The following is an 18830-nucleotide window of genomic DNA, read 5'->3' as shown; positions in this document are numbered from 1 at the left end:
ATGGGCGAAACGTTGGAGGGTATGAAAGAAATGATTTTGAACAAGTTACATTTGATGAGTAACACAATGAAGTTAGCAGGAAGTGCACACTTTTCTTGCATCAACTTTGTTGGGGTGGGGTTTGTCATTTCTGCTAAGGGTTTTGGGAAAGGTGTTGTTGAGCTGGGCCTGACGAATCTTAGCTTTAGCAAGGATTTTGAGGTCAGCACCATTGGGCCAGGGAATCAAGTGACAAAGGACTGATCAATGCACATGACTGATTCTCCACACTGTCAGAAACAGGAAAACTCTTTGGCTTGCTGCTTCTGATGGAAACTGAAACCAGGAGCAGAGGTCTGGTTGCGATGCTGCTATGATCCACAATAAGAAATCAGGAGTGATGGTGCCAGAACTTGCATGTATCATAGCATCTATCGCAGCCTCTCAGTAGTTGTTAAAATAAATACTGCAGTCTAAGGAGCAAGTGATCTGGTGGTTGAGTATAATATTTCCCTCTAGTATCTTCTGGTAGCCCTGAGTATTTCAGTAAGGAAGTGGGGAAGTGCAGTTCTTTTCAGTAGTAACATATTTATAGCCCAGGAAAGCATTTACCATTTGTTTGGGGTCTACGGCCGTCTTTTAAACAGTATATATGTTGGTCAATATGTTGGTCATGGTGCTGGAGGAGACTCTTGAGAGTCCCATGGACTGCAAGAAGATCAAACCTCTCAATTCTGAAGGAAATCAGCCCTGAGTGCTCACTGGAAGGACAGATCCTGAAGCTGAGGCTCCAATACTTTGGCCACCTCATGCGAAGAGAAGAATCCCTGGAAAAGACCCTGATGCTGGGAAAGATGGAGGGCACAAGGAGAAGGGGACGGCAGAGGACGAGATGGCTGGACAGTGTTCTCTGGGGGCTGGGAAACCTATATCTTCCCCTAGTATGTTGAACAACAGTTGGGAAAATGGCACAGGCAACCCCCCCCCCCAACAACAACAACCATCAAACCATCCTTCTCAAGTTCTGATGTTCTAATCCAATTTGGAGCAGCTCTGCAACTGTTTTTTACTGAACGTAAATACTCTGTGAGATCTAATCACAGATCTCCATTCTAATGGGTGGCTTGGTCTTGTGTGGAAATGAGTGACAATGCAAAGAGATGTGGACAAAGAAGAAACGGATCATTTCCCCTTCCCCATTTGGTACGCTTAAGGTAAAGGGTAAAGGGACCCCTGACCATTAGGTCCAGTCGTGACCAACTCTGGGGTTGCAGCGCTCATCTCGCTTTATTGGCTGAGGGAGCCGGCATACAGCTTCCGGGTCATGTGGCCAGCATGACTAAGCTGCTTCTGGCGGACCAGAGCAGCACACGGAAACGCCGTTTACCTTCCCACTGGAGCGGTACCTATTTATCTACTTGCACTTTGACATGCTTTTGAACTGCTAGGTTGGCAGGAGCAGGGACCAAGCAACGGGAGCTCACCCCGTCGTGGGGATTCAAACCACCGACTTTCTGATTGGCAAGTCCTAGGCTCTGTGGTTTAACCCACAGCGCCACCCGCGTCCCTAAGCGTTGGTACGCTTAGGCAGTGCTATTTTTCTAGGGGGGAAAGGTGCCAGAACTTACCATGAACACCTCCCTTGTTCTCTTAGAATGGCAATGAGTTCCTGTGAGTTCCCCCTGAAAAAAAATCCCTATGATTAGGGTTTCTGACTGCATTTTCTGTTTTCTCCTCATGAGAGGAGTCACCTGTTTTGAATCTTTCTCCATCCGAGTTCTGCTTGCCTCACCTCAAAAAGCATATTGTAGAGTTGCAAAAGTTTTCAGAATAGGGCAACTGAAATGATCACATGGATAAAGCGAATGCCCTACAAAGAAAGGTTGCAGTGTTTGGGACCGTGTAGTTTAGTTAAAAAGTAAGTAGGAGGCAACATGATAGATGTTTATTAAAAGAAAAGGCTTATTCAAGGGAAAGAAAGGACTGCTTAGCGGGGGGGGGGGGTGTCAGGGAGACAGGTAATGGCTCTTGCAATTTTAAAACCAGCTTCTCAGCAGTAGCCTCAAGGAACGATAAACCGCTCTGTATCTTGGTGGCATTCTGTGCTTCTCCCCTGCTGTGCCAGTAAACTGATCTAGTCTTTGGAAACTTTGCTATGTCCTGCCAGAATTAAAGCAGACCCTCCAAATGTCCCTATTTTCCAGGGATGGTCCCAGATTTACAGAAGCTGTCACGGTTTCTGATCTGCTCCTGGAATGTCCTACTTTTCTTTAGGATGTCCCTATTTTCACTGGAGAAATGTTGGAAGGTAGGAAGTTATGCGATCCCCTGAGCCAAAGAGATACAACCTCTAGAAGATATCTGAAGGCAGCCTTGTATTGGGAAGTTTTCAAAAAAAAAAAGTTTAATGTTTTATTATGTTTTTACGTACGTTGGAAGCCGCCCAGAGTGGCTGGGGAAACCCAGTCAAATGGGTGGGGTAATAATAATAATAATAATAATAATAATAATGGAATAAGACATTTCTCTTTTCATTTGTTGGAGGGTATGTTAAAGAGGTTTCCTCAGTCCAGGATGTGTACAGCATAGGCATCAATCTCTTGGAAGGAAAAGGGACAATCAGCAACCATAGGTAACACTTGACATGTGGTAATACAAAGTTGCTTTCCATTTTAAACGGACAGAGGTCAAAACATGACATCGGGGTAGGAAATCTGTTGCTCTCCAGATTCTGTACTACAGCTCCTATCATCCTTGAACTTTGGCCATGCTGCCCAAGGCTGATGGGAGTTGTAGTCCAAAAACACCTGAAGGGCCACTGGCTCACCATCCCTACATTTCATGTTTGTTGTAGCCCAACAGTAAAGCATAGATGTAAAGCCCACGTGTCCCTGTGTCATTAAACTTCCTTGCACATGGGTCTGGGAAACCTAGCCCAATAGGAGTATTCCTGCGGCAATTGTAACGTATGGAGCTGTTCCGAAAATAATCCATGCACCAGCACTAAGTCTATAAAAGCCAGTGCTGTGCAAGAAGATATGGTCACTGTTGAGAGCATTGCAGGAGGATAGAAATGTGCTAAGTGAATTTAAATACAGTGTTAGGCTTGGGTCAAGGAGATCTAGGTTCAAAATCTCCTACTCAACCAGGAATTTTAGTAGGTGAGCATGGGTCAACCATAACCTCTAACCTTTCACATATTCTTGAGGATAGCACATATTAATGCAAACACACCCAACTACACTGTCCTGAAGCATCTGGAGGAAGAATAAGTTTAAAAGAAATAGAGAGAGATACCTGTTCAACACAGTAATTTGCAAACAAATAAAAAGATGCAAAAAATATTGTGTGATATTTGAAAATATGGTACTAAGAGTTAATCAATGAAAATGCCAAGTTTTTAGAAATATTATAGAGGTTCCCAAACTTGCACCATTTTGAGCCATCCACCAAGATAAAAATAAAAAAATCACTGTGAAAGATATTCCCTTTGAGCTTCATTAAAAGAAAAAAACCTTGTACAGCAAACGAGAGAACACAATAGTGATGAAATCATCCCTTTGCAAAGAACAACTTTTCCCAGAAGGCACCAGGGACCTCCCCAATACCGTTCCTGTTCATCATACATAAAGTACCAGCCAAAACCTTATTGCTTAAAGCCAAAGAAAGCCTGGGGGATGAGAAAGTTAGCCAAATATCTTTCTCGCTGACATTGAAACCAAGCTGAGGTCAGCTTTGCTAATATGTTTCTTGGTCAGAATTGCAGCTATGAAGGTTGACAGGGTGGACTTCCTCTGTTTTGTGGGTGAGAGTTAAGATGGAGATGGCTCGGCAAAGCAAAGTGTAGTTCTTGAGGCTTCGAGCCGAATTACTTCAGAGGTCAACGAAAGACATGTGAGCTACTCTCCGAAATCCCAAGAATGCCCCAGTGCTTTGCACATAAGATCAACCAGGTGATCTGGGAAAGACCACGGCTATTCAAGATAAGTCAGAGGTTAAAAATGGACATGTTTTATCCCCCATAAATAAAATGTGGTTTGATCGGGTGCCCTGTGGAGTTGCGTACCACTTTGGAGAAGGACCTGCTTCAACTTTCTTATGAACTTGTGCTTGTCATGAACTTCTGATTTATAATGACTAGAAATGGCGTGCCAAACACGTCGTGTGCTCCAGCTTGTCATGTGGATTCCAGAAATCTGCTGTGCACGCAGCATCTCGTAGCAAGCAGGTTGTCGACTTGGCACAAAACAAACCCTTGTAAATAGGGGAGAGATTTTGTGACACGCAGGCCCTAATTTAAGATGGAGGCCTTAGCCACCCGACACGGTTTGCCTCACATAGCAACCACGCTCAGTAACGAAACTTAGCAGGCAGCGTTCAGAACGAGCCAGAGTTATAGAAACAAGGGAGGCGCAGGGAAATGAGCTAAACCTGAAATGGTGTAAACAAAGTTGGAGAGACTAAAGGAGAGCAATGAAATTGTAACCATACATTTAAAGCACATAACTTGCCCCCAAAGAATCCTGGGTATTGTGGTTTGTTGAAGGTGCTTGAGACTGTAGCTCTGTGAGGGGCAAATTACAGTTCCCAGGGTTGTATAAATGTGCTTTAAATGTATGGTTTGTTTTAAGAAAGAAGTTAAGACAAATGGGGGGGGGGGACTTCCACTTATTCAGATACTGTGTAAGTTAAGTAGATATAAGGTCTGGGCTACGCCAAGACATTTTGCCCCCCAGGCATATGATGTCTTTGGTAACTGCCTCATTCTGCCACAAATAGCTACCAATATGGGGCTGTTGTTCTTGTAAGTGTTGGGATGCAACACAGCTTGCACTGAAGGCTGATGTGTCTGCATCAAGTAGATCAAGAACCTCCTTGTTTTTTTTGCCTGGCCTGCCTGGCTTAACCTTTGACCTTCCATCAGGCGCTAGACTGATACCTTTAGGGTTGCTGACGTAACTTCCTGCTTCCTTCTTCTCCACACCTCCCTCATGAGTGGAGACATCTACCGTATTTTGAACCTCATACCTTCCAACATTTCTCCAATTAAAATAGGGACATCCTATTCCATAACAACAACAACAACAATTTTATTATTTATACCCCAGCCTTCTGATTGGGTTGTCCAAGCCACTCTGGGAGGCTTTCAATATACGGTATATAAAAACAGGGGAAATAGGGGAAAAACTTCCCTATACAGGGCTGCCTTCAGAGGTGTCTTCTAAAGTTGTATAGTTACTTATCTCCTTGGCTTGGGAATCACATACCCTCCATACCCTCCAACATTTCTCTGATGAAAATAGGGGCATCATAAGGAAAAGCAGGATATTCTGGTATCAAATCTAAAACCGGGATGGCATCTGTAAATCTGGGACTGTCCCTGGAAAATAGGGACACTTGGAGGGTCTGGAATCTCCTTCCATTCCAAGCATAGCTTGTTACATGTCTTCTTTAGTTAGTTAGAACTAGGATTTTCCCTAGCAGATTTGTATTTCCTGCAACAAAACGCAGTGATTACATTCAGGGTAATGTGCGCTCTTGCAGCAGGAATTTGGTGTTCAGCTGAGCTTTCGTCAGCCAAAGGCCAACAGTGGCTTGGAGAAATTTTTAATAAAAGAGAGGGGAAGAGACAGAGCTACCAAGAATCAGTTGTTAGGTTGCAGGTGTGAAGAGGTCTTGTGCCAACAGGGAGTGTGCATGATACCTGTGTTGGGTGCAAATAATGTAAATGACAGTGTGAGACACAGACAAGATATGACAAACATATATTCAACAATATGAAGAGTGGATAGAACAAAAACAAATGCCATAGAGGCTCATGTGCCTGCAGTTTTATGCTCTATCTCTGGAAGAAAGACTCATTGAGCTGAATGGGACTTACGGTACTTTTGGGTAGAGATGTGTAGAATCACACTGCAAATATGTCTTTGTGTGTGTGTATATGTCCGAGGTGGGGTGTATCTTATTAAGTCCAAGGTGAAACTGACAGTGCTTTAAGTGAAGGATTCAAGCTTCTGAATTCATTACACTGAAAAGGCAAATCCATGGGAATTACGAGTAAAACTCGTCTGAGTAAAACTTAGTTGAATACCATCCCATGCCTTCTGCTGCATTATAGCCTGAAGACACAGTTAATTTGAACAAAGGCTAACCAAGGAATCACTACCCCTACGCATAACACACTCTTGAATTCTTAGCCTGGAAACTCTCTATTTCCTATTATAAATAGCAATAATCTCTTGCACCTACTATGAGTAGCTGCATAGCTATGGGGGACATCATGTTAAAGGTCCAACAGTTAAATGTTAAAGGTTTTGTATTTTGGGATCATGAGGTATTGAATTCAAGTAAGAACAATAATGGTAGCATCTCTGCAGCAGGCCAGCTTAGCATGCAGAGAGGAACAAATTTCCACAGTACATGGAGTGAGGCAACAAAGGGAAATGCTTATGGGATAGGCATTCTGTGTTGCAAGTGTGTGGAAGTGCCCGAGACATTGCTGCTTGCCTCGCAGAGGCAGAGGCTCAGAGAGGTTTGTTTACTGGCATTTACTCTGATTAGCTCAATGAGAGGACAAGAGGGAACAGCCATAAAATGTCACACGCTGCCAACCACTCCTGCGTCTTCCCCACTTCAAGGTATCAGCGAATTGTAGCAGCTGCTGCAGCAGACACACCAGTGACCGCATCATGTCACCTAATACCGTTGCAGGAATGAAGTGCCCTTAAATAGGGGGCTGACAAATTTATAGCCAAAGAAGAATCTCTCTCGCAGCACACAGCATAAAGGTACATCTATCATCCGGCCTAATGAAACAAAAATGCAATTCTGGCTCCCTTCTGCAGTGTAAAGGCAGTGAATAAGATCAAGTTTGCACTGCTCATTTTCCTTGGCGTGCCTCCTTATAACATGCTCACTGAGAAATTGTATCATGTCTTCTTCTCCTTCCCATGCTTGTGTTTCACAAGTACCTGCTCTTTTCCTCTTTTTTTAGCCAGAACCACCTCCACCTTTAGGCAGGTAATGCTTTATTTTATCCTTGCAAATATGTAGGTGAGGATCATGAATGCTGATCTGTTGAAAGAACATCTTGCTGAGAGTTACCAAATTCTGGAACGCAGAACAAAGATCTCCCTGGCCTAAATAAGAACAAAACAGCATGCATGTAAGTATGTATGTATGAAACAGAGGAAATCATTTGGGACAATAGAATAAGGCATCCTAGCTACAGCTCTAGATGTAGATCTAGATGCAGAACACTTTAGATATGAAATAGACCAGTTGGTTATTTTGTTCCAGGCAACATCCTCAGTAGTGTGAGAGTTCCAGTCCAAACAGTGGGGTCGAGACAACAGTTTGGGTTCCAGCAGAGCAAGGGGAGTAAAGAATTGATATTTCAGAGAGCACCCTGGACAGCTCCATGTGGAGTTCACAAGTTGCCCTCCATATATATGTTGCTTCAGCATCAAACAATCTCAGATTGAAACTTGCTTTAAAAGATTTATAAACCACTCACATTGTGATATATCAAAGGGGTATACAGAAAACCCCAAAAGCAACACAGTTAAAATAGCAGTACAATGCTGTGAGATGAGGAGTGGGCAATAGTTTTAAAATTCATTCAGAAATTTAGCTCAAATGGTAATGAATCCTATGCCACTTTGCCACTAATGGTGGACATAAGGCCAATAGCAGGAAGTCCTCAGACTTGGAATGTAATGGCCAGGCAGGGGTGTAAGGAGCCGTCTCGTAAGTGTCCTGGTCCTAATTTATGCAGAGCTTTGAAACAAGTAACAACACCTTGAACCTGTCCTGGTAACATACAGAAAGTCATTGCAACTGCTTCAACAGAGGTTTAATGTGTTGACAACAGTTAGCTACAGAACAACAGCCTTGCAGCAGCATGCTGCACAAGCTGCAGTTTCTGGATCACACTCAAGGGCAGCCCCACATAGTGGTTACCAACGTATGGATCACTGGGGCCAGATTATCCAGGAATGGCTATAGCGAGCATATCAACCGAAGGTCATTGAAGGCACTCATAGCCACTGAAGTGAGAAGGATGAATCAATTAAGGTCCCCAGATTACAAACCTGCTTCTTCAAAGGGAGTCCGACTCTGCCTGGAATAGGCAAATGGCCAGTTTCCCGGACTCAGAAACCACCCACCCACAGGGACACTGTCTTACCAGGCTCAGTTTCAGATCACTGGCCCTCATCCAGCCCACCACTGCATCCAGTTACCGTCTCATGACTTACACGTCCAGTCCTGATTCGGATGAGAAATAGAGCCAAGTTTCAACAGCATACTGAAGACCTCGTGCTCTAAATCTCTTAGGACTACTATTGGTGACTTCGTGAAATGTTAAGTAGTACAGGGGGGAAATAGTACCCTTTGACACCCCACGGCGTAAGTGCCAGGGGCTGGCACATAACTACGAAGTGGTTCTCTCTGGAATCGACCCTGCAGGTAAGAGCAGAACCACTGAGGAACCCCAATCCCAACAGAGAAGGTCTAGGAAGGTGCCATAGTCAATGGTATCAAATGCCATTGGTAGATCAAGCTAGAGTAAGAGATCCATGGGAAACTTCAGAAGCCAAGTTACGGACTGGTTACAATATCATCAGGTATATGACATGTTCAAATTAGACCATTTTTTGGGGGGGGGGGTTGACCAAAGCTCACAATTTGAAAATAAACTATTACAAAATAAGGATAAACTTTTGTCTAGAATGTATAACCTTTCATTAGAATGGGAAACAAAAGACGAGCTAGATAAAGCTTCAATGACACACAGGGCAATGGATACAGGACACAATAAAGACCTAAACCTCTGGGAGAAACTTTGAGGAAGTGATTTGAAATTTACTTCATGTTACTCGCTGAGAGAGAACTATTTGAAAATGATTCACAGATGGTATCTAACTCTGAGTAGGTTGGCTAAGAGGTGTAAAGTACAATCTGATACGTGTTGGAAATGTAAAGAAAGGGAGAGGACCTTTTTCTATATGTGGTGGACATGTAAAAAGGCAAAAGAATATTGGGAAATGATGTATAATGAGTTGAAAAAAAGGTTTAAAGACCAGAGTCCTTTTTGTTGGGAATAATCCAGACAGAAATTCCTAGGTGAGGACAACTTGTCAAATGCATTACTTCAAGGACCCTGTTCATGTTATTAGGCTGCAGTAACTGGAAATGATCCCCTAATCTTTATTCGGACAGTGCCTTGACAGATTCTGCAACAACAACAGAATGGATATCAGTACAGAGGCAAACTAGACCCCCAAAGTGTCTCATAAACAATTCATGATGGGATCCAGAAAGCTGTATAGCTCCACCCACAGGTGCAGATGCCAACAGCCCCTTGACCACTCTGAGAAGCTCTGCAGGACTTCTGCTTGAGGATGCAAGAGGCCTTTTTGTTTACCTCATTGCCACTCAGTAGGCCCAACGATGCACCCCAACTTGTGTTTGCTTTGGAAGGTACCTTGTGTTTTGAATTTAGTTGGCATCTGGATCATTTTATCATCCAGAGCTCTCAGAATACCATGTTCCCACTTTTAATGTTTAATAGGTTATTGTATTTTAGTGTTTTGTTGGAAGCCGCCCAGAGTGGCTGGGGAAACCCAGCCAGATGGGCGGGGTATAAATAAATTATTATTATTATTATTATTATTATTATTATTATTATTATTATTATACCAGAGAGGGGAGGGACGCAGGTGGCGCTGTGGGTTAAACCACAGAGCCTAGGACTTGCCGATCAGAAGGTCGGCAGTTCGAATCTGGCGGTTCGAATCCCCGCAACGGGGTGAGCTCCTGTTGCTCGGCCCCTGCTCCTGCCAACCTAGCAGTTCGAAAGCACATCAAAGTGCAAGTAGATCAATAGGTACCGCTCCGGCAGGAAGGTAAATGGTGTTTCCGTGTGCTTCACTGGTTCGCCAGAAGCGGCTTAGTCATGCTGGCCACATGACCTGGAAGCTGTACGCCGGCTCCCTTGGCCAATAAAGCAAGATGAGCGCCACAACCCCAGAGTCGGTCACGACTGGAGCTAATGGTCAGGTGTCCCTTTACCTTTACCTTCACCAGAGAGGGGAACTCAGGAGTGATGACATCATATATTGTATACAACACTAAAGTCTCACATCGAATGTAACTGATCTGTAGAAAAGACTATATGCCCCGTAAAAAAGAGACAATGCATGTACTTTTGTAATCAAAGAAAATCTATAATAAAAATTATTATTATTATTTTTTAATGAGTGAGTGCATCAATGGCCAAAGATTCTTCTTTCTTTCTTTTTAAATTGGCAGCAGTGCGTTTCCAAAAGATAACAGAAAACTTTACCAGGAGCTGTGCAATAGCTAGCACAAAGTTAATGTAGAACTCAGTGAATAATGTTATTATTTCCTAAAGAGGCACATGTTTTTCATGCAGGTAAATGAGGGCTCTTTCCCTTGGTGTGTTGTGATGGTTATAAAATCATACTATAATATCTTTCCCAGAGAGCAGCGGGCGGGGGAATGAAGAATCGGACACAACTCCTTCAGATCTCACCTTTAGTGTGCATGTCTTTGGGTGTGATTCTTTTTTCTCAACAAGACTAACTTTAGTCTTTATTTCACTTTACTCTTTAGAAAGAACCAGAAGAAGAAGAAGAAGAAGAAGAAGAAGAAGAAGAAGAGGAGGAGGAGGAGGAGGAGGAGGAGGAGGAGGAGGAGGAGGAGGAGGCCGGATGATTCTACTGCCTTCATCTCTGTTTTCCCCCTCTATTTGTATTCCTTAAGACGAGAATGCATATTATTCTATGACTACATCCTGGAACCTCTTTGGGAATTTTATAATGATCTGAACTAAATATAACTGGAGGCAGTCTACACACATCTGTGATCAAAATAGATGGTGTGCATTCTGCTTAAGGTTTCTAGGGGCTGCGCTGAAAGGTGATGCAATACAAGGAGGAGAAAGAGATTTGCTAACGTTTCTATTCCATCCTTCTACAAGAGGTCTAAAACTTACGACTGTCAGATTGCTGATGGGCAGATGCTCAGTAATAACTAAAGCTAAAGAAGATGCAAGATCACTGTTCCTTGCTTTCCCCCTCAGAGCTTTATATGTATAGTGCCATGCCGAGGCAAACGCAATATAGGACGTTTGTATACAAAGCTTGCACTGGATTGTACAGCGAATGTAAATTTCAGGCTACATGTGCCATAGTTTCTGATGGCGGAAACTGATGGGAACTGTAGGCACATCATCTGGAATCTATCAGTTTGGGTACCCAATGCAGGCTTTGAAAAATGCAAGGGCGCTCCCCTTCAGCATAGACGCTCACACATCCTAAAATGTGAAAAAGAAACAAACAGGATCTTCTTGCAGCAAGACTGCTCCCGCTGTTTCACGGTTCCTAGTTCCATCCATTAGACCAAGGTGTGTGTGTGTGTGTGTCTTTCAGTGTGCACGTGAGGGTTTCAGTAAGGATCAAGGTGTGTTGCTGCAGTGTGGGGAGGGGTTGCAGGGCAGGATGGGGTTGATAGTGGGGTTTTAGTGGAGTGTGCATGGGGTTTCAGTGTGGGTCAGTGTGCGTGAGTTTGGATCAGTAGAAGATGCAGTGTTGTGAAAGGGCTGTTTGTGTGGGTGTTTCACTTTGGGGTGTGGTTTCAGTTTTGGGCAGGGTGTGTGTGGAGGTTCGGTGTGGAGCAAGGTGTGGGTGGGTGTGTTTGTCACTGTGGGGTTAGTTGTGGGTGGGCTCTCGTAGACTTCAATGGGGCAAGAGAACCTTAATAACTTTTGAACCACTGCTCAGAGCTTTGGATAGGGTTAAGAATTCAACACACTTTGCATTTAAAGGAAAATATATCAAATGTGCATTTTCTGAAACAATACAGCCATCCTTCCCTATTTGAACTTATTCAATTTCTGCAAAGCAATCCTCCAAGCAAATCTTTTTAAATGTCTACGTTAGGGGGAGATGCATATAAAAATGAATAAGGTTAGTGAAAATAACGTACACAAATGCATTATATTAGGATAAATTGCTTGTAAAAATGTGTATGTTAATCCAAACTGCATACAAAAGTGTGTTCATTGGGATAAATCTGTGCTAAAATGCTCAATAATTTTCATTTTAAAAATAGCAAATTGCAGTAGAAACGTGGAGAGCTGAATTCAAGGTTGACAAGAAGAGGAGAAACTGAGATAATTGAGAAGTCCTTCCATCCCTTACTCAGAACATCATCAAAGCAATGAAAGATTGCCTTATAACAGCAGTAATTTTATTGGCTCCATCTTAACTAGATGGAGGCATTCCTTTGCCCTTTTGATTCCAAAACAACTTCTTTGCTGAATCTGAAGAAAGCAGTTCCTGACTAGGTTCAGGCCTTTTACCCTGTGTTATGTTTTCCTAATAATTATTTTTAACTTGGCAAGCGGTCTCTCTTTGATACTTCTCTGCCCTGGCTAATTTAGAAAGGAATGTCTAGAAGATACACATAGCAGCCAAGTCGATCTCTTGGATGAGCTTATCACAGGGCTTGTGGATTTTGACTTTTGGTCTTAACAAATTCCACTAGTATGAAGTCAGTTGACACGAAGATCTTTGGCACATTTATTTCCCAGCAGGCATTAAACCATGATGCAAGCAGATTTCCAACTGGTGAACACAGCCCAAAATAGCAGCCGGGTCAGCAGGCCTATTGACTTTTAAATGTTGACAAAGGAAACTTCCTGAAGTGTCTGCTTAGAAACTGTGCATTCAATAGTACCTGCACTGACTCCTTTGCATGTGCTGTTTGCAGGTCTTAGATATATAAATAGCAAACACAGAAATCTTTGCTATCACTGCAAATAATTGTTTCTCTCCTAAACCCATAAAATTATAAAGGTTGCTGGTGTGGAATTAGTTTTTTTTAAAAACCTAGATATTTTTTGGCACACCATTAGAAAGCAGTTCTTAGATGACAATAAAATCCACCCTTCACTTTGTGAATAATAAAGGTAAAGGGACCCCTGACCATTAGGTCCAGTCGTGACCGACTCTGGGGTTGCGGCGCTCATCTCGCTTTATTGGCCGAGGGAGCCAGTGTACAGCTTCCGGGTCATGAGGCCAGCATGACTAAGCCGCTTCTGGCGAACCAGAGCAGCGCACGGAAATGCCGTTTACCTTCCCGCCGGAGTGGTACCTATTTATCTACTTGCACTTTGACATGCTTTCAAACTGCTAGGTTGGCAGGAGCAGGGGCCGAGCAACAGGAGCTCACCCCGTTGCGTGGATTCGAACCGCCAGATTCAAACTGCCGACCTTCTGATTGGCAAGTCCTAGGCTCTGTGGTTTAACCCACAGCACCACCTGCGTCCCTTTGAGAGTAATATGCTCCCTTATAAGCACAGGGTGGTGAACAGGAAGCAAATTTAGGGATTATCCACACTTTTGTCTTGTCCTGTTTCCTGCCCTCCCAAACCTCCAGCAATTTGGGGTTTCCCCAATTCCCATTTGCTCTGATCTATCGCTAAATAGAACTACAGTTCCGGGTCTACTCTATGGAAGGGCAATGTGTTCTAAATGTCCAGCGTGCATGCAGCCTTAAATATTATTCCTGGTGGGAAGGGAGGGGAGAGGAGGGAGAATCTTAATTTTCACTCTCACAATCTGCACCCGATTTCTCAGCCCTCGGTGGTTGCTTCCAAAGCTTTCATTTATTGAACGGCTCTGGTGGTTCGCAATCCCAGCAGAGTGCATTCACAGATGTCTTCTTGCAAACAGTGCACTTTATTCCACTTTTTCCCATAAAGTCTCTCTCTCAACAGTTTTCTGCTCTGAAAACAGAAAGTGAAGCTAGTTACAAAGACAGCACACACAACGGTTTGTTCAAAGCCCTTCTCTGCCCAAGAATCCTGGGAACTGTAGTTTGATGTTTGACTATGTTTTTATACAGCGGTACCTCGGTTCACGAACTCAATCCGTTCCCGAAGTCCGTTCTTAAACCAAAACCGTTCTTAAACCAAGGCGCGCTTTCCCTAATGAGGCCTCCCGCTGCTGGTGCCCTTCCACTGTTCAGTTTCCATTCATAAGCTGAGGCAAAGTTCGCAAACCAGGACACTACTTCCGGTTTTTCGGAGTTCGCAAACCGAATACAGTCTTACTTCGGATTAAATGTGCTTCAGGTTGAGCGTTTTCAGGTTGCGCTCCGCGGCACCCCGGAAGTAATGGAGTGTGTTACTTCTGGGTTTCGCCACTTGCACATGCGCAGACGCTCAAAATGACGTCATGTGCATGTGCGGAAGCTGCAAATTGCAACTCGCGCAGACGCGGGTTGCATTCGCTTCAGGATGCGAAAGGGGCTCCGGAATGGATCCCGTTCGCATCCAGAGATACCACTGTAGTTCGTAAACAGGGCTGTTCTTAAAATGAGGTATCACTGTATATGCTGTAAGTGGCTGGGGAAACCCAGCCAGATGGACAGGAACAACAACAACAACAACAACAACAACAACAACAACAACAACATAGGAGCTTTTATTGGGGGTTTGTTGCTCTTACTGATGTTAATTCTTTGTTTTAGCTCTTGGTATAATTCAAAATATGGTTTGAAGCTCAACATCCAAAAAATGAAGATCATGGCCACTGGTCCCATCACCTCCTGGCAAATAGAAGGGGAAGAAAGGGAGGCAGTGAGAGATTTTACTTTCTTGGGCTCCATGATCACTGCAGATGGTGACAGCAGTCACGAAATTAAAAGACGCCTGCTTCTTGGGAGAAAAGCAATGACAAACCTAGACAGCATCTTAAAAAGCAGAGCCATCACCTTGCCGACAAAGTCCATATAGTTAAAGCCATGGTTTTCCCAGTAGTGATGTATGGAAGTGAGAGCTGGAGCATAAAGAAGGCTGATCGCCGAAGAATTGATGCTTTTGAATTCTGGTGCTGGAGGAGACTCTTGAGAGTTCCATGGACTGCAAGAAGATCAAACCTCTCCATTCTAAGGAAATCAGCCCTGAGTGCTCACTGGAAGGACAGATCGTGAAGCTGAGGCTCCAATACTTTGGCCACCTCATGAGAAGAGAAGATTCCCTGGAAAAGGCCCTGATGCTGGGAAAGATGGAGGGCACAAGGAGAAGGGGACGACAGAGGACGAGATGGTTGGATAGTGTTCTTGAAGCTACCAGCATGAGTTTGACCAAACTGCGGGAGGCAGTGGAAGACAGGAGTGCCTGGCGTGCTCTGGTCCATGGGGTCACGAAGAGTCGGACACGACTAAACGACTAAACAACAACAACATAATTCACGCAGCCACTGTTCTATTTGACTGCGTGTGCGCGCGACTTAAAGGCACCGGGTGTACGTCGGGTGGGGGGGGGGGAGGCAAGGCGTTATGTAGGCGTGTCCCTCTTTTTCTTCGACTTCCTCCCTCCGCATTAGGAGCCGCTGGCTGGGCTTTCGCTTCGGCGCGCGTACTACAACTCCCAGCATGCAATTGCGTAGCGCGCAATTGCTGGCACTCTTGCGGGAAGGGGAAAGAAGGAGCCGTGATCCCGGGCGCGCATGACTTCGGGAGCAAGTTTCTCCTCCTGCCGGATCCAGTGGGACTTACTCCCGAGTAAACGAGCCATAAGGGATGCTGCAGCTTCAGGAGCGCCGGGTTGGAGTTTCCTTAGAAGGAGGGGAAAGAAAGAATCGGGGTTTTCTTTTTTTGAAAGGGAAATCTCTCTTAGAATCCTAGAGTTGGAAGGGATCGCGAGGGCGATCTAGTCCAACCCCGTGCAATGCAGGAATCAAAACACGCAGTCCCGCCCATCCAGTGTGAAACCACGCCGGATCCTGCTTTGCTTTTGTGCTTGTTCCGGCACTTTTATTGCTGCGTCGTAGCCCCTCTTACGAATCTGCCAGCAGCGTTTCTGTGAGTGCGTAAGCTCGTAGGTGGGGTCCTTTGCAGCCCCCCCCCCCGAAAAAGAAATGTCTTGCTGCACCTTCAAAACTAACCATTTTATTGCAGCTTGCAGTTTTTGCCAGTTTGGACAAAATGCCTTATCCTCAGCAGAGATTCCTGCATTGCAGGGGGTTCGACTGGATGACCCTCGGGGTCCCTTCCAAGCCCCAAATCCTATGATTCTATACATTAATACAAAGGGGACATCTCGAAACGGGGAGCACAGAAAGGCAGGCAAAGAACTATGTGTGTATAGGGGCTACAATATGTGCAGCCAGAAGGCTGCTCTCCTTGTCTTTCACAGTCCCTGATACTTGAAGCAGAAAACCCCAATAGTGCCAAGTTCCTTCACCTTTCTTGTAGACCATGGAATGGCTTGGTCACTAAAGCATGATACTCTTAACCTCATATTTGTGGGTTCAAGCCCCACTTTGGGCAAAAGATTCCTGCATCATTGTGTGACCCTGTGGTCCCTTCCAGTTCTATGATTCTGTTGTGGGATAGCTATAGCAACAAGCTAAGTAAGTGTCAAGTTTGTTGCCCTTTAAAACTAACCCACCCCCCATTTCGGTCCTCGTGCCCCTTAGTCATTATTATGTATTTTGTTATTTTTAAAATTTATCTACCGCCCGCCATCCAATGATCACAAGTCAGTGTGCTTTCTCTTTGCTACTTACTGAGATATTTTTCTACTGAGAGGGTGAGCAGGTGTGCTTAGTTGCCCATGTCTGGTTGCACTAGTAATTTGGGTTGCCTGTTTTGAATTTTTTGGGCCTAGAAACTGATAAATCTTGATAAACGTATGGACAGATTTTTTTTGTTCCACAAAGAGAAACCCCTGGGGTAGGTGGGTGTGTCTATTAACATGGAGCAGGAGGAAGGCATTACAGTGGTACCTCGGGTTACATATGCTTCAGGTTACAGACGCTTCAGGTTACAGACTCCGCTAACCCAGAAATAGTACCTCGGATTAAGAACTTTGCTTCAGGATGAGAACAGAAATTGTGCTCCATTGGCTCAGCAGCAGCGGGAGGCCCCATTAGCTAAAGTGGTGCTTCAGGTTAAGAACAGTTTCAGGTTAAGAACGGACCTCCAGAATGAATTAAGTTCTTAACCTGAGGTACCACTGTAGTTTAACCTCCATGGACCTTGAGTAGTTTGTGAAGCTGTGTACAAAACTGGAAGGAAGTTCTGTAGGAGTCAAATATGTCTGGCAGTACAGTGGTACCTTGGGTTAAGTACTTAATTCATTTCGGGGGTCCGTTCTTAACCTGAAACTGTTCTTAACCCAAAGCACCACTTTAGCTAATGGGGCCTCCTGCTGCCACCGTGCCACCGGAGCCCGATTTCTGTTCTTATCCTGAAGCAAAGTTCTTAACCTGAAGCACTATTTTTGGGTTAGTGGAGTCTGTAACCTGAAGCGTATGTAACCTGAAGCATATTTAACCTGAGGTACCACTGTATATCTTTGAATACCAGAGGCTGTGGGATGTCCAGTAAGGGCGTTTTTACCTGCCCATAACAAGCAATAGACCATACTCCTATGGTTGTACGTGTTGAGCTGCTGGGTGGCAGCCTTTCATGTTTGTTTAATTTTATTACAGTGACTTGCAGTCAAGCGTTCTGAGACATGAACTTGTGAGATCGCAACAGGAAAATGGGTGGCTGTTCAGAGGTATGTCGCCGCAAATTTATCTTTGCTCTGTATACAGTTTTTATTTTAAAGATCCTATTCTAATCCTAAACAAGCTTAATAAATTCACAGAAGCCACTAGCACACACACACACACAAACCCCCACTCTTCATGTGTGCCCATGTAAGTCTATACCTTTTACCAAAAAGGGAAAAAAAACTTTTGTAAAAACGTTTTACTTGGTGTTTACACGTCCAGCTCTACATTGTTAATTATATGGATAGTTTAAACATTGTTTGAACACTTCCAAACAAACTAGCATTTTATTTTTCACACACAGGAAAATTAAAGCAACCGAATGATTAGTGTGACTTGGCTTTGGAGATGTTGAATTAGGTCGTTGACAAGAACAGAGAAAACTGTATCTTCCTATGTCTCTCAGGATGCCTCCAGATGACTTGTTTATTGACGATTTATCCTGATTTGTTTTACAGGGAGATTATCTGACATTGGCTATGTAATGAGCATTCATTTTGATTTTTTTAGATAGATGGCAGTGCCTCACAGCAAGTGTCATTCCACACTTTCCAGTGTGGTTCCCCACCACTTTCCTTACAGCAAAAAGTCTGAAATTTTTAGGAAGCGGGGTTATTGAGCAATCAGCTATAATTGTGCAACCCGAATTTGCCAGTATGCGACTGGATGAGACTTGAAAATTGTGAGAATCTGGAAATGTCCTTTGTCACAAGAACAATTTCCATTTCCTTTTGGAGTGTCCTGTGTCAAAGGGCAGGACCAACATGGCAGCTAGTCTGATACACCGTGTTTTATGCATGTGTGCTAAAGACATATTCGCTGATTTCAGTGTTTTTCTTTCTAGACCAGTGTGAAAATACCATTTGGAAGCAAATATCTAGACGCAGTTTTCTCCATCCCCGAGAAGAAGCTGCCATATGCTGTGATTCTCACGCATGGAGCATCTGGTGATATGAATTTCTCTCACCTTGTATCTTTGGCAAACTACCTGGCCTCTCATGGATTTCTGTGTCTGCGATTTACCTGCAAAAGCCTCAATATCATCTATAGAACTAAAGCATATAAAGCTGTTGTGGTATGAAAGACCAAGTTTGCTTTTTAGTTCAAGGGGAATGAAACATTGTGCTAATTCTTGTACCCTAAAATGTTGTAATCCTTTACTTCTTTATCCAGGATTAAGCCCCATTTAGCTCATTTGGGTTTCTGAATAAATGTGTATCGGATTGCAGTCTAAACTAGATCGCCCATATGTAG

At 43.9% G+C, this 18830-nt stretch overlaps 1 protein-coding gene across 8 annotated transcripts in view; it reads left to right on the top strand.

The window, feature by feature from the left end:
• Window positions 1-18830, top strand: part of TEX30 (testis expressed 30) — a 39095-nt gene that overhangs the window by 17549 nt on the left and 2716 nt on the right. The window contains exons 1-5 of one of the 8 annotated variants that reach the window (XM_081003307.1): window positions 6651-6767; window positions 7033-7144; window positions 10678-10923; window positions 17511-17581; window positions 18421-18651. In XM_081003307.1, the coding sequence (XP_080859433.1) occupies window positions 17564-17581; window positions 18421-18651 (249 nt within the window). In that variant the 5' untranslated portion in view covers window positions 6651-6767; window positions 7033-7144; window positions 10678-10923; window positions 17511-17563. Of the gene's footprint in view, window positions 1-6650; window positions 6768-7032; window positions 7145-8571; window positions 8607-10677; window positions 10924-15378; window positions 15619-16450; window positions 16615-17510; window positions 17582-18420; window positions 18652-18830 lie in introns of those variants that run through there. The other 7 variants (XM_081003313.1, XM_081003306.1, XM_081003311.1 and 4 more) reach the window with 7 other exon arrangements.

The sequence above is a fragment of the Podarcis pityusensis genome (assembly GCF_964106645.2).
Source record: "Podarcis pityusensis genome assembly, chromosome: 4".
Taxonomy (NCBI): domain Eukaryota; kingdom Metazoa; phylum Chordata; class Lepidosauria; order Squamata; family Lacertidae; genus Podarcis; species Podarcis pityusensis.
The sequence above is the reverse complement of the archived record's forward strand: the minus strand, read 5'-3'. Positions and strand labels throughout refer to the sequence as shown.